The 13,065-nt window shown below is 41.6% G+C and overlaps 1 protein-coding gene across 1 annotated transcript in view; it reads right to left on the bottom strand.

Moving 5' to 3' along the window:
* TACC2 (transforming acidic coiled-coil containing protein 2) overlaps positions 1-13,065 on the bottom strand; it is a gene marked incomplete at both ends in the record, with an annotated part of 51,227 nt that overhangs the window by 17,183 nt on the left and 20,979 nt on the right. The window contains 7 exons of the mRNA XM_079535302.1: positions 53-142; positions 1,054-1,194; positions 2,442-2,613; positions 3,386-3,501; positions 4,328-4,389; positions 8,254-8,455; positions 9,389-9,449. Of these exons, the coding sequence (XP_079391428.1) occupies positions 53-142; positions 1,054-1,194; positions 2,442-2,613; positions 3,386-3,501; positions 4,328-4,389; positions 8,254-8,455; positions 9,389-9,449 (844 nt within the window). The remainder of the gene's footprint in view (positions 1-52; positions 143-1,053; positions 1,195-2,441; positions 2,614-3,385; positions 3,502-4,327; positions 4,390-8,253; positions 8,456-9,388; positions 9,450-13,065) is intronic.

The raw sequence follows: 13,065 nt of genomic DNA, 5'->3' as shown, positions 1-13,065 counted from the left end.
GTTTCTTAGTCTCTGTGCACACTCACACACATGGCAGGCACAAAACAGATACCTCGGCATCTAAGGAGCGGAAAGAAGACAGGGTAATCTGCCTGGCTAACTTCAGTGCTTCTATCCTCATTGCAGCAAACTCTAACTCCTCCTGTTAAGTGTTTGGTCATCAGTGATCCACAGAAAAAAATGTGTTAAGAGCACAGCAAAAATCTTTAACGCGTGAAAAAACTGAATGTTATTGATTGCAATTGATGTGCAATTCTGGCAATTCCTGGGTGACAAACATCCCATATTACCTTTGTTTTGAGCTTTGGTGCAAAATGTCACTTTGTGGGTAGTTCTGAGATGGCAATTTTTATTAGAAAGTAAGTTTGGATAAAGTGTCTGTATAAAAAAAATATATGTTTTCTGCAGTTGAAGCCGTTTTCCAGACTTCTCTGCTTCCATTCACATTTTATGTGAACTTATACCAGCTGCCACCCCCAATTCAACCTTTGCTGCTTTGAAGTTTCACTGTGAATATTCTGGAAAATAGGTCCTGACACACAGAACTGCTCTGCAGATGGATTTGCTTTTCCTAGAAGAAGCCACACCAAACTGTGCATCAGATGGATTATTAGAGTAAATCCTAATTTCCATTTCAGCAGAATTAGGATCTTCATCTCCAAAAACGGACCTACAGATACAGACCTACTAAGGTCAGGTGTCAAGGTCACACTCCACACATGGAGTCCTGTGTTCAAGCCTTATAGGGTTAGGGCTTTATAGGACTAGAGTTGTCTTTATAAAGACTTCAAAATATATACATCAGAGCTACTGGATAGAGGAAACTGTTAAGGAACTTTAAGTTCAATTTTATGTATTGCATAAATTCAATTAAAATATTTCTCTTCCTTAGTTTCCTGAAAGGCCAAAGTTACTTTGGAGAGAATCAAATCATTGCTTTCTTTCTTTCCCACCCTCCAATCCAAGCCATTTCCCACCCCTTTCACTCAAGGTAAAGCATTCTCCACAGAGCATAGACAAAGGAAAAGAGAAATTTATATTTCTGCTACAAACCTGAAGTTTCTGAGCAAATACTGGGGGGTTCTTTTCAGCTAAGTCAGGATCTAGATATTCAGGTTGATCACATATTGATGTTTTCTTAGATATCCTGTTGAGAAGAGCATCAGCAGAGACAAAGGAGTCTTCAGGAGATGTCTGAAGGATAAGAAGAGCGTAGAATAATCAACAGAGATTGCCCAAGCAATTTAAGCTAAAAGCAATGTGTCTGCAAATCCCTGATTTCTCATAATTTCATTCTTCATAGAAAAATCCTTTGGAATACACAGCTCATAGCTATAACAGACAAACATCAAGAATAATTATTCCCAATTTATAAACTGAGTAAATTTTTTAAGACTAATATGAAGTTAGCGGCATTAAGACCTCTAAAATCATGGCTCCCAAGCCATGAACCACAGCACACTCTCAATACATCTACTATCATGTGCTTTGTTCTGTTCTGATATCTCTAAATGAATCCAAAAGCTTTGAAGATGACCAAAACTGAGGGGGAAAACGAGCAAGACTCTTCTTCCAAATCTTGTGCTGCTTATTGGAGATAAACTAAGATGTGTTCACAATTGTAACATGCTCAGGATAAATACATAACATGAAGCTGGACAGAAGTACAATGAGAAAAACAGACTTCAGGCACTTGAGCACCTGCAATGCATTGAAAACTTAGCTTGAAAACTCATCAAGCTAATTCCTTGCAAGATGGTATCAACAGCATCATTAAAGATTATAAATGAAGCACAGTATTAAGGTGAGCTTAAAGGAACCTTCATGTGTTTGAGAACCAATGCTCTGAAGTCAGTAAGCACTGCAGGCCTAAAGTAAGAAAGGGCTCACTCAATACCAGAGAAGCCACTGAAAAAAAGTGATGCCACTGGAAGCTGGGCTGAGTTCTAATGATCAGAAAAGTGGTTTTTACATTATCAGCATCAGATGACAACAACAGAGTCATCTGTTGTTAAAAACTGTTAAAAACTGTTTTTAATCAGTTTTTAAGAAAACCTGAACGTGCACCTCTTTTTACCAACAGAAACTTGAAATCTTACACCACATACAGCAGAGCAAACCACGGTCCTACGTTTTTACAGAAAACCTAATTTATGACTAAAATACCTCCACAAAAATTGAGTTGAAGTGTAAACAACTGCGTGTAAGGAAAAAGCACTTCAAAATGTCGGCTTGGAATAAGTCATCACAAGAGCATTTTAAAGTACAGTAAAATTCGTCTGAATTCCATCAAACTTTCATTTGGGTCCTACCACATGCCGCTACTAAGAGTACGAGGCCAAGTTCTTGCTCTGCTTGTGAGATCCACCTGTTCTGAGTTTTATAAGATGTGAATTTTCTACAACAAAATGGTTCCCAAACTTTTAACATAAATTACTTACTATTTCAATAGTCTCTGGGGTTGTTCCTAGTGTCATGGGCTCTAAGTCCTTCTGTTTGGACTTGTCTGGTGACTGTAAGTGTGCCTCTTGGCTGGCAGCAAGGACTCGAGAAGCTGGATGTTGTATTTTCATTCCAGAGGATTGCTGGGCTTCAGGGTCTTCAAAACTTGACCTGAGAAAGGATTGTATGCACACTTTCAGGGTGGAGCACAAGACCTTCATCGTTCTGCTTCTGGTAACACCAAAGTATGTCCTCTTCATTATTTCCACGTGTATAAATATAAACACTGCTTCAGCTCATCTTTCTATCGTTCTATCTCATAACACTTTGCAATATCCTTTCAAAGCTGCACGCTGGAGTCATCTAAATAAGCCCAGTTCCATCAGAAAGGTTAAGAACATTCCTCAAATATTTCTCCCTTGCCTTTTATCCCTTTCTCACCATGACCTACATCTCTCCCAGCAAACAAATGTTCCTAACAAGAACAGATGTCCTTAAAGAGCAAAATTTTGGAAAGTAAACACAACCCACACATGCTGTTCTTATGAACAAGACTCACTTTCTAGAAAATATAGCTAGGAAAGGCCAAATGAGAAGTTGCAATTAAATAGTTTCTAGATTGACATGAAAACGACCTCAGTATCCGAGAATAAAAACCTAAGCAGGAAGCCACAGCCTTGTGAAACTGTTGCCACTATGACTGACTCCATTCAGTAAGAACATAAAGGAGAAATACGTGTGCTTATTCCTTCCCATTGCACAACTTCTGTACCTTTGCCCTCTGTTCTCTGTCATATGTGTACACAGATGGGAATCTATTTATAAACAAACAACCCTGCAACAGAGAAGCAGAAAAGAGGAATAACTGCCTGCCTGCGTGTTGGGATGGCAACCTATTTCCCTGGCATCCCTTTCCACTGCTGCTTTCCTTGCAGGGACATACCCTGAGCATGGCGTGGTGGAATCGGACAGTCTGACGGGAGGCGATTTGACTGGGCTCTCTTGCTGTGCATCAAACATTAGGTACAAAGATTGTTTCTTCGGGGTGCTATCATCCTGCTGGCAACAGGAAGAGAAAGACTCATTAAGCAATTCAGCTGTTCTCTGTTGAAGCTAATTCACTGCCTTAAGTGACCGAATGACTTGGCAAACAGCTAACAATACAGGACTGTAATCCTCCCTGTGCTAAGTGATACTGATAAAAAATGATCCCTTGCAGGAAGAAATCGATGAAGAACATAACCTAAGTGGTTCACTCTTTGTAATGGTTCTTTCTCTCCTTCTTTGGGGTTAATCAGATTTCTGGTCCTGTCAGGCTGGAGGCATCTGTTGACTGAAAGTTACCAAAATATTCATTGAATACAACGTTACTCACATTAGTTTATGTACTTGACATAAACCCCTGGCTTTTCTAAGTCCCCACTGGATCTGGTCAAGCTACCAAATCCATGAATTGAATGGAAAGACAAACAGCTGATGACAGTGTACAGTGCTGCATTCCATACTTGACATTCATTCTATATTCTCCCAGGATTCTCTCCATCTTCTTTAAAGTTCTGCTCTCCATTTCTTAAAATAGTTCAGTAGCTGGTGTAGACAGCTCTGTGTTCTACACTGCTGGAACTACTGAGTTCCTTTTAGTCTCCAGAAAGAACTGCTATGATCCTAGCTTAAAATAAAATAAAATGGAACAAGCTCTACAGGATATAGGACAACACAGCACATGCAATTTACCCCAGTTATGCCAATTTAAAAGAAACTGGATTTGCAAATCTGCTGGAGGCACTTCATAATTAATTTAAGGGGTAGTGAGGTTGATGGCATTATCAGGACAGTGCATTACAACAGGGGAATGCAAATGAATGAAAATGGGGTGAGAACTTACAGGCACAGAGGAGCCTATTTTCTCCATATATTCTATTTCATATGAGTTGCCATATTCCAATTCTGCAACAGAAACAAAAAAAGAGCCATTAGATAGGTGCCATTAAATGATTTTTACATAAGTAGATGAGATATGTTCTCATTTACAAGGCCTGCTTCCACTCTGAATACTTTCCTATGAGATATTAAAAATAGAATATACAGAGAGAAAGCAGAAGATGTACTTTCATTGATTTTCAGCAGTGAACCTGTGACACATTTCAAGCAAATATATTTGCCAGAAAAAAGTCTGCTTTATCAGCTTACCCAGCACTCTGCCTCAGCACCCAAAATATTAGCACAGTTCCAGAGCACCTTCAGAGCAGGTAACTTTCCTCTATCTTATCACAGAAAACACACTTTTCAATTATTGGTAATGTTGATACCATGTGCCTTTAAAGTATGCAAAAAGGTGCAGCAAGCTGTTATGAAATGAAATGATACATTTCCTAATGTACATCACATAGTTCAAAATTAAGAACAACAACTGTGGTATCACTTGAGATAAGAAAGATGCATCAAATAGCTGCACACTCACTGAACAGGGCTGAGACCACAGCCCAGCTTGCTTGGCTGTTGTCACATTTAGTCATGGAGGAAAAACCCAAGGTGGGAAGCTTGGTTTACGAAGAGCCCTAAATCTAGACCTTAAAAAAAATGCAAATCTTTGCTGCTGCTCTACTTCTCATCTCCTAATTAGACTGCTGGGAATAACCAGATTTCTTTCCAATCCATCGTCTTCCAGGGGTGAGATGAGAGAGGAGGACTGATAACACAGCCAGATGGAATCACAGAATCATAATCATAGAATCCTAGAATGGCCTGGGTTGAAAAGAACCACAGTGCTCATCTGGTTCAACCCCCTGCTGTGTGCAGGTCACCAACCAGCAGCCCAGGCTGCCCAGAGCCACATCCAGCCTGGCCTTGAATGCCTGCAGGGATGGGGCATCCACAGCCTCCTTGGGCAACCTGTTCCAGTGCCTCACCACCCTCTGGGTGAAAAACTTCCTCCTAATATCCAACCTAAACCTCCCTTGTCTCAGTTTAAAACCATTCCCCTTGTCCTATCACCGTCCACCCATGTAAACAGCCATTACCTCTACAGGAAAGGAGAGCATATCTTCCTGGACCCAAGCAAAAACAAAGATTTTGTCCAGTTACACCATAACTTAAAAATTAAAACCATAATTATTTGCCCAAATTCCATATTTTACCCTGTTGCCACGAGCCTAACCCAATAAACCATGTACCACGTTTCCATTACAGACAGGTCCTAGTGAATGCATTTGCATTGAGATAAAAGCATGTACAAAAGTTCCTATAGATTTGGGCAGCTTTTGAAAAGCAGGGCTCGTATCAGGGAGATGAAAGCCATCATTAGAACATTTATGCTTTACAAGCAAAACCAACCCTAAAAACAATCTCTTACATTCTTAGATTTTTTTTTTTTTAAAGTAAAAAGCATCAGAGAGTACAAGAAGTGCAATTCCACAACCTATGTATTTTGTAAAACAACCACAAACTCACAGAAAATGACATTTGGGAGATATTAATACTAAAATACCTAAGAGAATGCTATGATAGGCTCCTGGCTGGTTTAAATTCCTGGCACCATGTGTTTTAATGGTAATAAGAAGCCAGGTGAGGCAGACAACCTCCAGGTATCAGACATGAATTTCTTCTTAGAGAAAGCAAAGCCAAAACTGAAACAAGGAGCTGATAACAACCTGCTGGACATTGCACTGCAGGAGAAATGAAGAAACGTTTCATTTACTTCCTATAGCCCAGCAAGGAGCAGCACAGTATTTGTGGGGCAGTTTCACTGCCCAACCAACCCCAAGGGAGCCCAGAAGCAGACTGTGCAGCATCGCTGTGCCACTGCCATCCTCTGCTGCCATGGGGGGCTGTCAGCCTGCAGCTGCCTCCAGCCTCAGCCTGCTTCTGGGATAGCACACAATTTTGCTGATTAAGGAGGCAGGATGCAGATGGAAACCACCTCAACAAGGAACAAAAGGAAGAACATGGCTTGCTAAACGCAGTGTAGCTTCGTCTCATTAGACTCACAGTTAGATAGCATCTCCTCTCCCAGGTATCACCTCTAAGATACCATCTCCCCTCCAGAATCTCACGCTCCAGTTATCTCCATGCATTCAAAATCTACAAATGCCCAGGATATCATACGAGGTAAGATAATTATCTTTTACAAATGCATACAGCAGACTTACTAAGCGATGCTCTTCAACTCCTCCTACAAATAGCTGCACGGTTACATCACAACTTTCTGCTAATAATTACTGCTTATTTCTGGTCTGTGAAATGGCCAAAAAAAAAAAAAAAGGCAGCAGCTATAAGCAGAGTGCAACAGACGAGTGCTGGATGTGCGGGCTCACTCTGTGGTTGGGCTGTATTGGTACAAAAGCAGTGTTAGGTTACAGGGTAACAGTCACACCACTGTCTGGGAGGGGTGAAAGGGAAACAGCGCTGAGAAACAGCCCTGAAACTGCTCAAACATTCCTCAGAGCAGCAGTAGTGAGCCTGCCAAGGGAAGAAAATGATTATTTTTAAGAGATCTGAAAAGCGGAAGCGTTGTTGATTATAATTAGCATGTAATCTGAAACTCCAACTGTACCATGCAGCACACGAGATGAGACAATTAGCATTTAATTAGGAGCTTTGCACACTTTCTTCTTCCACTTTGATAGCTCAAGTGATTGCTTTACAGTCTCTCGCTATCCTTTTGTTCCATTTCCTTTCATACAACCTCCATTTTCCAATATTTGGGAGGTTATTATTAAAAAAATATTCCTTGGCTTTAAAAAAAATTTTACAGAATTTCTCATTTGATTATAAAATCAAACGTATTAATCCAGACTGACATCCTTATCTGAACAGCAGACTCACCAGATTTCCATGAAATCCAGGCTGTGCAAATACATAAGCACGTGTGTATGAACATGTGCAGTCCCATTACAAGCAGCTTTATCATTCATGCCTTTTAATATCAAACACATTTGACCTAAAAGCTTAGCAGTTCTTAATCAAGCAAAAACTCTTCAAATGGTATAGAACAGCTTTAGTGTTAGCTTGGGACTCAGGTTAAAAGGTTAGGAAAAATAAGGAAATCTGATTGAGAGGAAAAAGTTGAAGCCAAGGTAAACTCATGCATTCCTCCCACCCTCAAAGCTGAAAATCTGCCCTCTGAGCAGATGTTGCAGAGCAGTGCTTCCTCTGCTAACCCCAGCGAAGGCCACACACAGATTTCCAAGTGGCTAAATTCTCTCTTCCACATTTCACAGACCTGGAATGACAACCCTCAATCACAGAAGCCTCCAGTTTTGTCTCACAATTGCTTATACTAAGGTACCAGAAAAAAGATCTTAGGCTGACACTTCTGGTGATTTGACTTGGCACCTGAATAACTATCTTCCCCAAAGGATATCCTGGGTATTTCTGTGCATATAGAAACCTGGATCCCAGCAGCCTGAAGGGAGGAGTAAGTTAAGGGCCCTAATGTACAAACTTTGAGCAGAGTTGTAACCACATTTTCTCCCATTCACATTATAGACACAGGCTTGGGCAAAATCCTTGCTGCAGATCTAAGAGCACCGACAGAGAGCAGTTCAGCCCTATGAAGACACAGGCAGCACCCAAAGAACACGGCAACTCTATAATCAACAGTAAAAGGAAAGCAAAAGTCAGTGTTCTCCGACGGGCTCTTTCATTTAAGCTGCCTCTCTACCCTCACTTGAAAACTCAAGGTGTGATTACTGGGGTCATTTATTCAGCCCCCCATAACTGCCAAGCGCCTCAACCTGATCCAAAGAGCACCATTTTAGAGTTCCCCAAAATAACACCAGCTGGATGCAGACAGCCCAGTATACAGCATACCCTCTGTAGGAGAGCTGAACTTAGTCTCATTGACGAATGTGGACAGATCAGAGGGCTGTGGGTAATCCTGCTTGTCCGTGCTCAGGTCCACAGTCATGCAGGTCCATTTCTGGCTGGTCACTGCCAGTTTCTCCTCATCTGTTGCATGAACCACTGCAGATATGACAGGAGGCGTTTCTGGGGTAGGCAGCGGGGTGGGATCCTGTAGAAAACAGGGCTGATTAATCCTGTTATCTTTCATCAAGAAGTTGTATGGTCAGCTCTGAATTCCTCCACCTGACTACAGTCATCCTTTTAACTCTTCACTGCAGCCCTGTCTAAAATGCTTACCGAAAAATAAAGTGCTGCATTTAGAACTGCCCTAGCAACAAACCTTCCTCCTGTTACTGAGCTCTTTGATGGTAAACACTCACAATGCAAAGCTGCCTTGATAACAAGGCAGAAAGAAAATCTGGAGCCGTTTAAACCCTTTAAACACTTGACAGAAGTTGTCAGGACTGAAGACTTAGAGGAGCAAAGCTGACTTTTTAGGCTTCCCTTGCAGGAGCAAGTCTGTGTAGGACTGTGAGGTCACAAACCCTTTCTGCACTTCTATGCCATCAACCTGCATCAATGGAAGGCAAGATGGGGGAGAAGAAGGCAGGCAGCAGTGTGGAAGGAGCAGCGCTGCATCAAAGCAGTTGGGCTCTTACACACAGAGGGCTTCTGTTACCTCCCTTCTAAGGGAACCACCTGCTGGCTGTTTACAGCAAGGAATAGAGCCTTCCAAGCACATGCTCCTGCTAGACCAGCCCTCTTGTTTTACTTCTGTTTTCCTCTCAACCCGGTGTGTCTAGCTTCTTACTTCTGAATACAAAAACTGCAAGGTGGATGCTTGGCTTAATTTTTCTTTTAATGTATGCCACTCCAAAGCATACTTGATAATAGCCTAATTGGGATTCCCAGAGCAATATGTACTGCATAGATGCCAAAAGCTTAATATCACATGATTACAGCCCCACACATTCTATTTGGACACCAGTATGCTTACATTCTTTACCAAAGTTCTTCTGTTATTAAATGTACAACTGTAAATCAAAATGTCTCTTCTTCACCCCTGCAAGAATATATGTATCACAACGATGCAGTACTTTACCTGAGAAGGAGGATCAGATAGTGGAGATCTTTTTGGTGATTTTTTCACCCTAAATGTATCACTAAAAACAAAGTTAAGACAGTTAGCATGGTAATAGCAGAAAGAAATGGGTCATTTCACACTTAGCGAGAGACAGCTACAGAAAGTGCATTCTCTGTAAGCTCTTCTGCTTTTAAATCCCATCCATTAGGCAGCAGCACCACAGAGAAACATGCTGGAGGTACATACTTTTGTCATGCATTTGGAACAGACCTTGATACCCAAAAAGCTGAGAAAAGCAGGATTGCCATATTTCTAAATTCACAGAAAAAATGTGGGTTTTTTTTCCAGCTAACTACTGACAGAATGTTATTTACAGAACAGAGTTGCTGCTCCACTGCAATTCAAATCTCTGCTCCAACACAGACATCTTCAGTGGCCTTGAGCAAATTATTTAACTTCTGTCTGCTCCAGTTTCCCATCTGAGAATAAAGCCCTAAACATATCTTTACAAGAATGACCTGGGAGTTAAACCTGACAGACTCAGTCAGTAAGCTCCAACCACCCCACAGGGCATGGAGATGAGAAAGAAATGGGTATGATTTGGGCGAAGGACATAAAAAATGGCTGAGGAGGATGCCGTTGCTGAAATTGCAGCACAAAGTTCCATCCTTACCAACAGACACGATAAATGTCTCCCTTTGAGATATCCCCCCTCACTGCAGCCTTCCAGTACCTACAGGGAGGCTACAAACAGGAGGGGAGTCAACTCTTTACAAGGGTAGATAACAGCAGGACAAGGGGAAATGGTTTTATGTTGAGGGAGGGAAGATTTAGGTCGGATGTCAGGGGGAAGTTCTTTCCTATGAGAGTGGTGAGGTGCTGGAACAGCTGCCCAGAGAGGCTGTGGATGCCCCGTCCATCCCTGGAGGTGTTCAAGGCCAGGTTGGATGGGGCCCTGGGCAGCCTGGGCTGGTATTAAATGTGGAGGTTGGTGGCCATGCGTGTGGCAGGGGAATTGGAGCTTGATGATCCTTGAGGTCCCTTCCAACCCTGGCCATTCTATGATTGAAATAAATACAGCATCAAATATGGCAATGCTGCTTCCACTGCCCAACAGCTCACAAAGCAAACCAGGAGTGCAGACACTGCAGCCCTCCAAAAATCCCACAGATTTAAATCAGGCAAAGAGAACAAAGAATTTATGTTATATGGAAGTGTATAACTATAAATGTTGGCTTTATCTTCCTTCACAATTGGTTTAAAGCCTTTTCTAACAAGAACATCAACCAATTATCTACCATCTTCATGCATGTTGCCACAGCTGTTCAAACACGTTTTTGCTACTGACTAGAAGAGGCAGAAAACATCCAACTCGTTGACAGAGATTTAATGTAAGAACTTGAGGGGCAGTGGCAAAAGTTACTGCCCATCAGCTCATTCCTGTCAGTGAGGAGCAAGGTCAGCACTGTGAATTGTAATGGTGGCAATCAATTGGAAGAGGGTAAATCCATACCACTTCTATAGGGAAAAATTAATTGGGCAGCTGAATATTAGGGTGTTTGGTGCTACTAATGATCTAGGTAGGATGCTAGAAATAATTAGGACAAGTTATTCCCTTAAGGAGAAATAAATCATGCAGTATTTAAGAAAGATGGATTGTACAATGTTTTTGTGTGATGCTAGGAATAAAACTGCTGTATTATCTCTAGGATGGGAATTCTGCAGTTTTTAAAAGAGGATCTTCTTTGACAGGCAAACAGATAATGAGGCATTAGACTCCTCTAACTCATTCACAGATGGGCGCTTTCCTTAAACAAGCTTTCATATGTGCCAGTGAAGTGACACAGTTAACACAAGAGCTTCATGCTGAATAATAACTGATCATGCTGCAAAATAAACGAGTAAAATTAAAAAGCCCATAAATCAAAGAAGAAAATTGAAATGTTAGCTTAGAATTACTTACAACAGAGAACATACAGACATCACATCTTCTACCATCCTAAGACAAATAAGACAAAGAAAAGAGAGACAGACAGAAGGAACTGACAAAAAAGATAAACCTACAAATACTGTTAATGTGTTATGGCAATCCGATCATGCATATCTTCTACCTGCAGAACCTCTACTTTTTACTGAGCAACAGTTTCAGAAGAAAAAATATTAATACTTAAGTTTTCCACTCTTTTTAAATTCAACCTTATACTTCAGACATGCATTCATCTTACAAAGCATTTGTCAAAGCTGAAGACACTGAACTAAATTCTCATCAACAAATGAACCATTCTTGCCTTCCCTGATGGCAGCCACCTGCTTTCTCCTCAAAGCACACTACTGCTTGTTAGGGATAAGGGATGTCAGACTGTCTTGAACAGCAATTAAGCTTAAGGAAAGCACTACTACTCAGCTTGGCAGCTCCTGCTCCATTCCTCACGTGTGAGGCTCCTGAAGCTGGCATGCTGCATTTCCAAAAGACAGCCTCCAATCACCCAGCTCCTTCGGGAGGCATGTCGACACAAACCACCTATCTGGATACAGCATTGAGCAGGGACTCAGGAGGCATCAGCTGCTCTTTGTTCACTTTCATCTGAGCAAGATGATCCATCACGAAACAGCTCAGCACTTCAGCACGTGAACAGAGAGTGATTTGCATCAAGCTGACATTCATTCTAGAAAGCTCGTGTTTCCATGTGTACAGCACATAGTGGTGCACACTTAGCAATGACTTACGCTCATGCCTGGCTTTTTCACCTCTCATAAGTCTTATCTAACAACAGCAGTCTTTCTGTACGATGAACACATTCTCAATCTGGCCTATGGAATTTTATTTCTGCAACTCTCAACAGAAAACAAGCAAGCAAACAACAACAGAAAACCTGGCTTGGCAAAATTCTTTAATTTGGATATATTACAGTATCATTTCTAATTCCAACACCTATCAGCAGCTCAGAGCAGTGTTTTGCACTGGCTTCTCTCTCCTATCCTATTGAGGAGGCACCGTCAAGGAGGGTCCAGCAGGCAGTAGCTTTGCCCATGCTGGGTTCTCCTACCCTGGATCCCATAGAAGAGTCACACCAAGGGGCCTTGTTACAGAGAGCAGTGACAGGCAGAGACAAATATAGCCACTGCCTCCCACAGCATCCTCTAGCAAGCTTGAGGCCAATTTTCTTCTAGAAAGCGTTAGAGCTGCAGGCAGTGCTGTGCATTAACATGCAGATCCCCTTCGTTAGAAACCACTTGCAAAAGTAGGCTATAGGGCTGCAGTGAGCAGATATCGATTATAATGCTGTGAAAGAAGCTCCAAACAAGGGCAGAAAATTCTTATCAACCTTCTGAAAAAAAAGATTACAAAAATCTACAGACTCTTTTTAAATTCACATCGCCTCAAAACGAACAACTTTGGAATTGGTTCCGATACTCAGAGCAGATGGGTGGACCCAAGAAGCTTATACCAGGGGTCCAGCTCCTGGCTGGCTGTAAATATTGGACTTTAGGGTCTGGTGACGTAAAAAGTCTCCTCTTTTCCCAAGTACAACTCAAGTTGTTCCTCTCTTGCAGTCAGACTTCTGCACATTGATTTCAACCTCCCAACTCCTTTAGGGAAGACATTCTTTGCAAGCTTTACATTAACCATATAATCTTTAAATAGCCCAGTTTTACCAAAATACTAGAAATCGTTGGATAAAACTTGCTGTACA

Source organism: Tetrao urogallus (genome assembly GCF_951394365.1).
Source record: "Tetrao urogallus genome assembly, chromosome: 5".
Taxonomy (NCBI): Eukaryota; Metazoa; Chordata; class Aves; order Galliformes; family Phasianidae; genus Tetrao; species Tetrao urogallus.
This window is presented reverse-complemented; position numbering and strand designations above follow the sequence as displayed.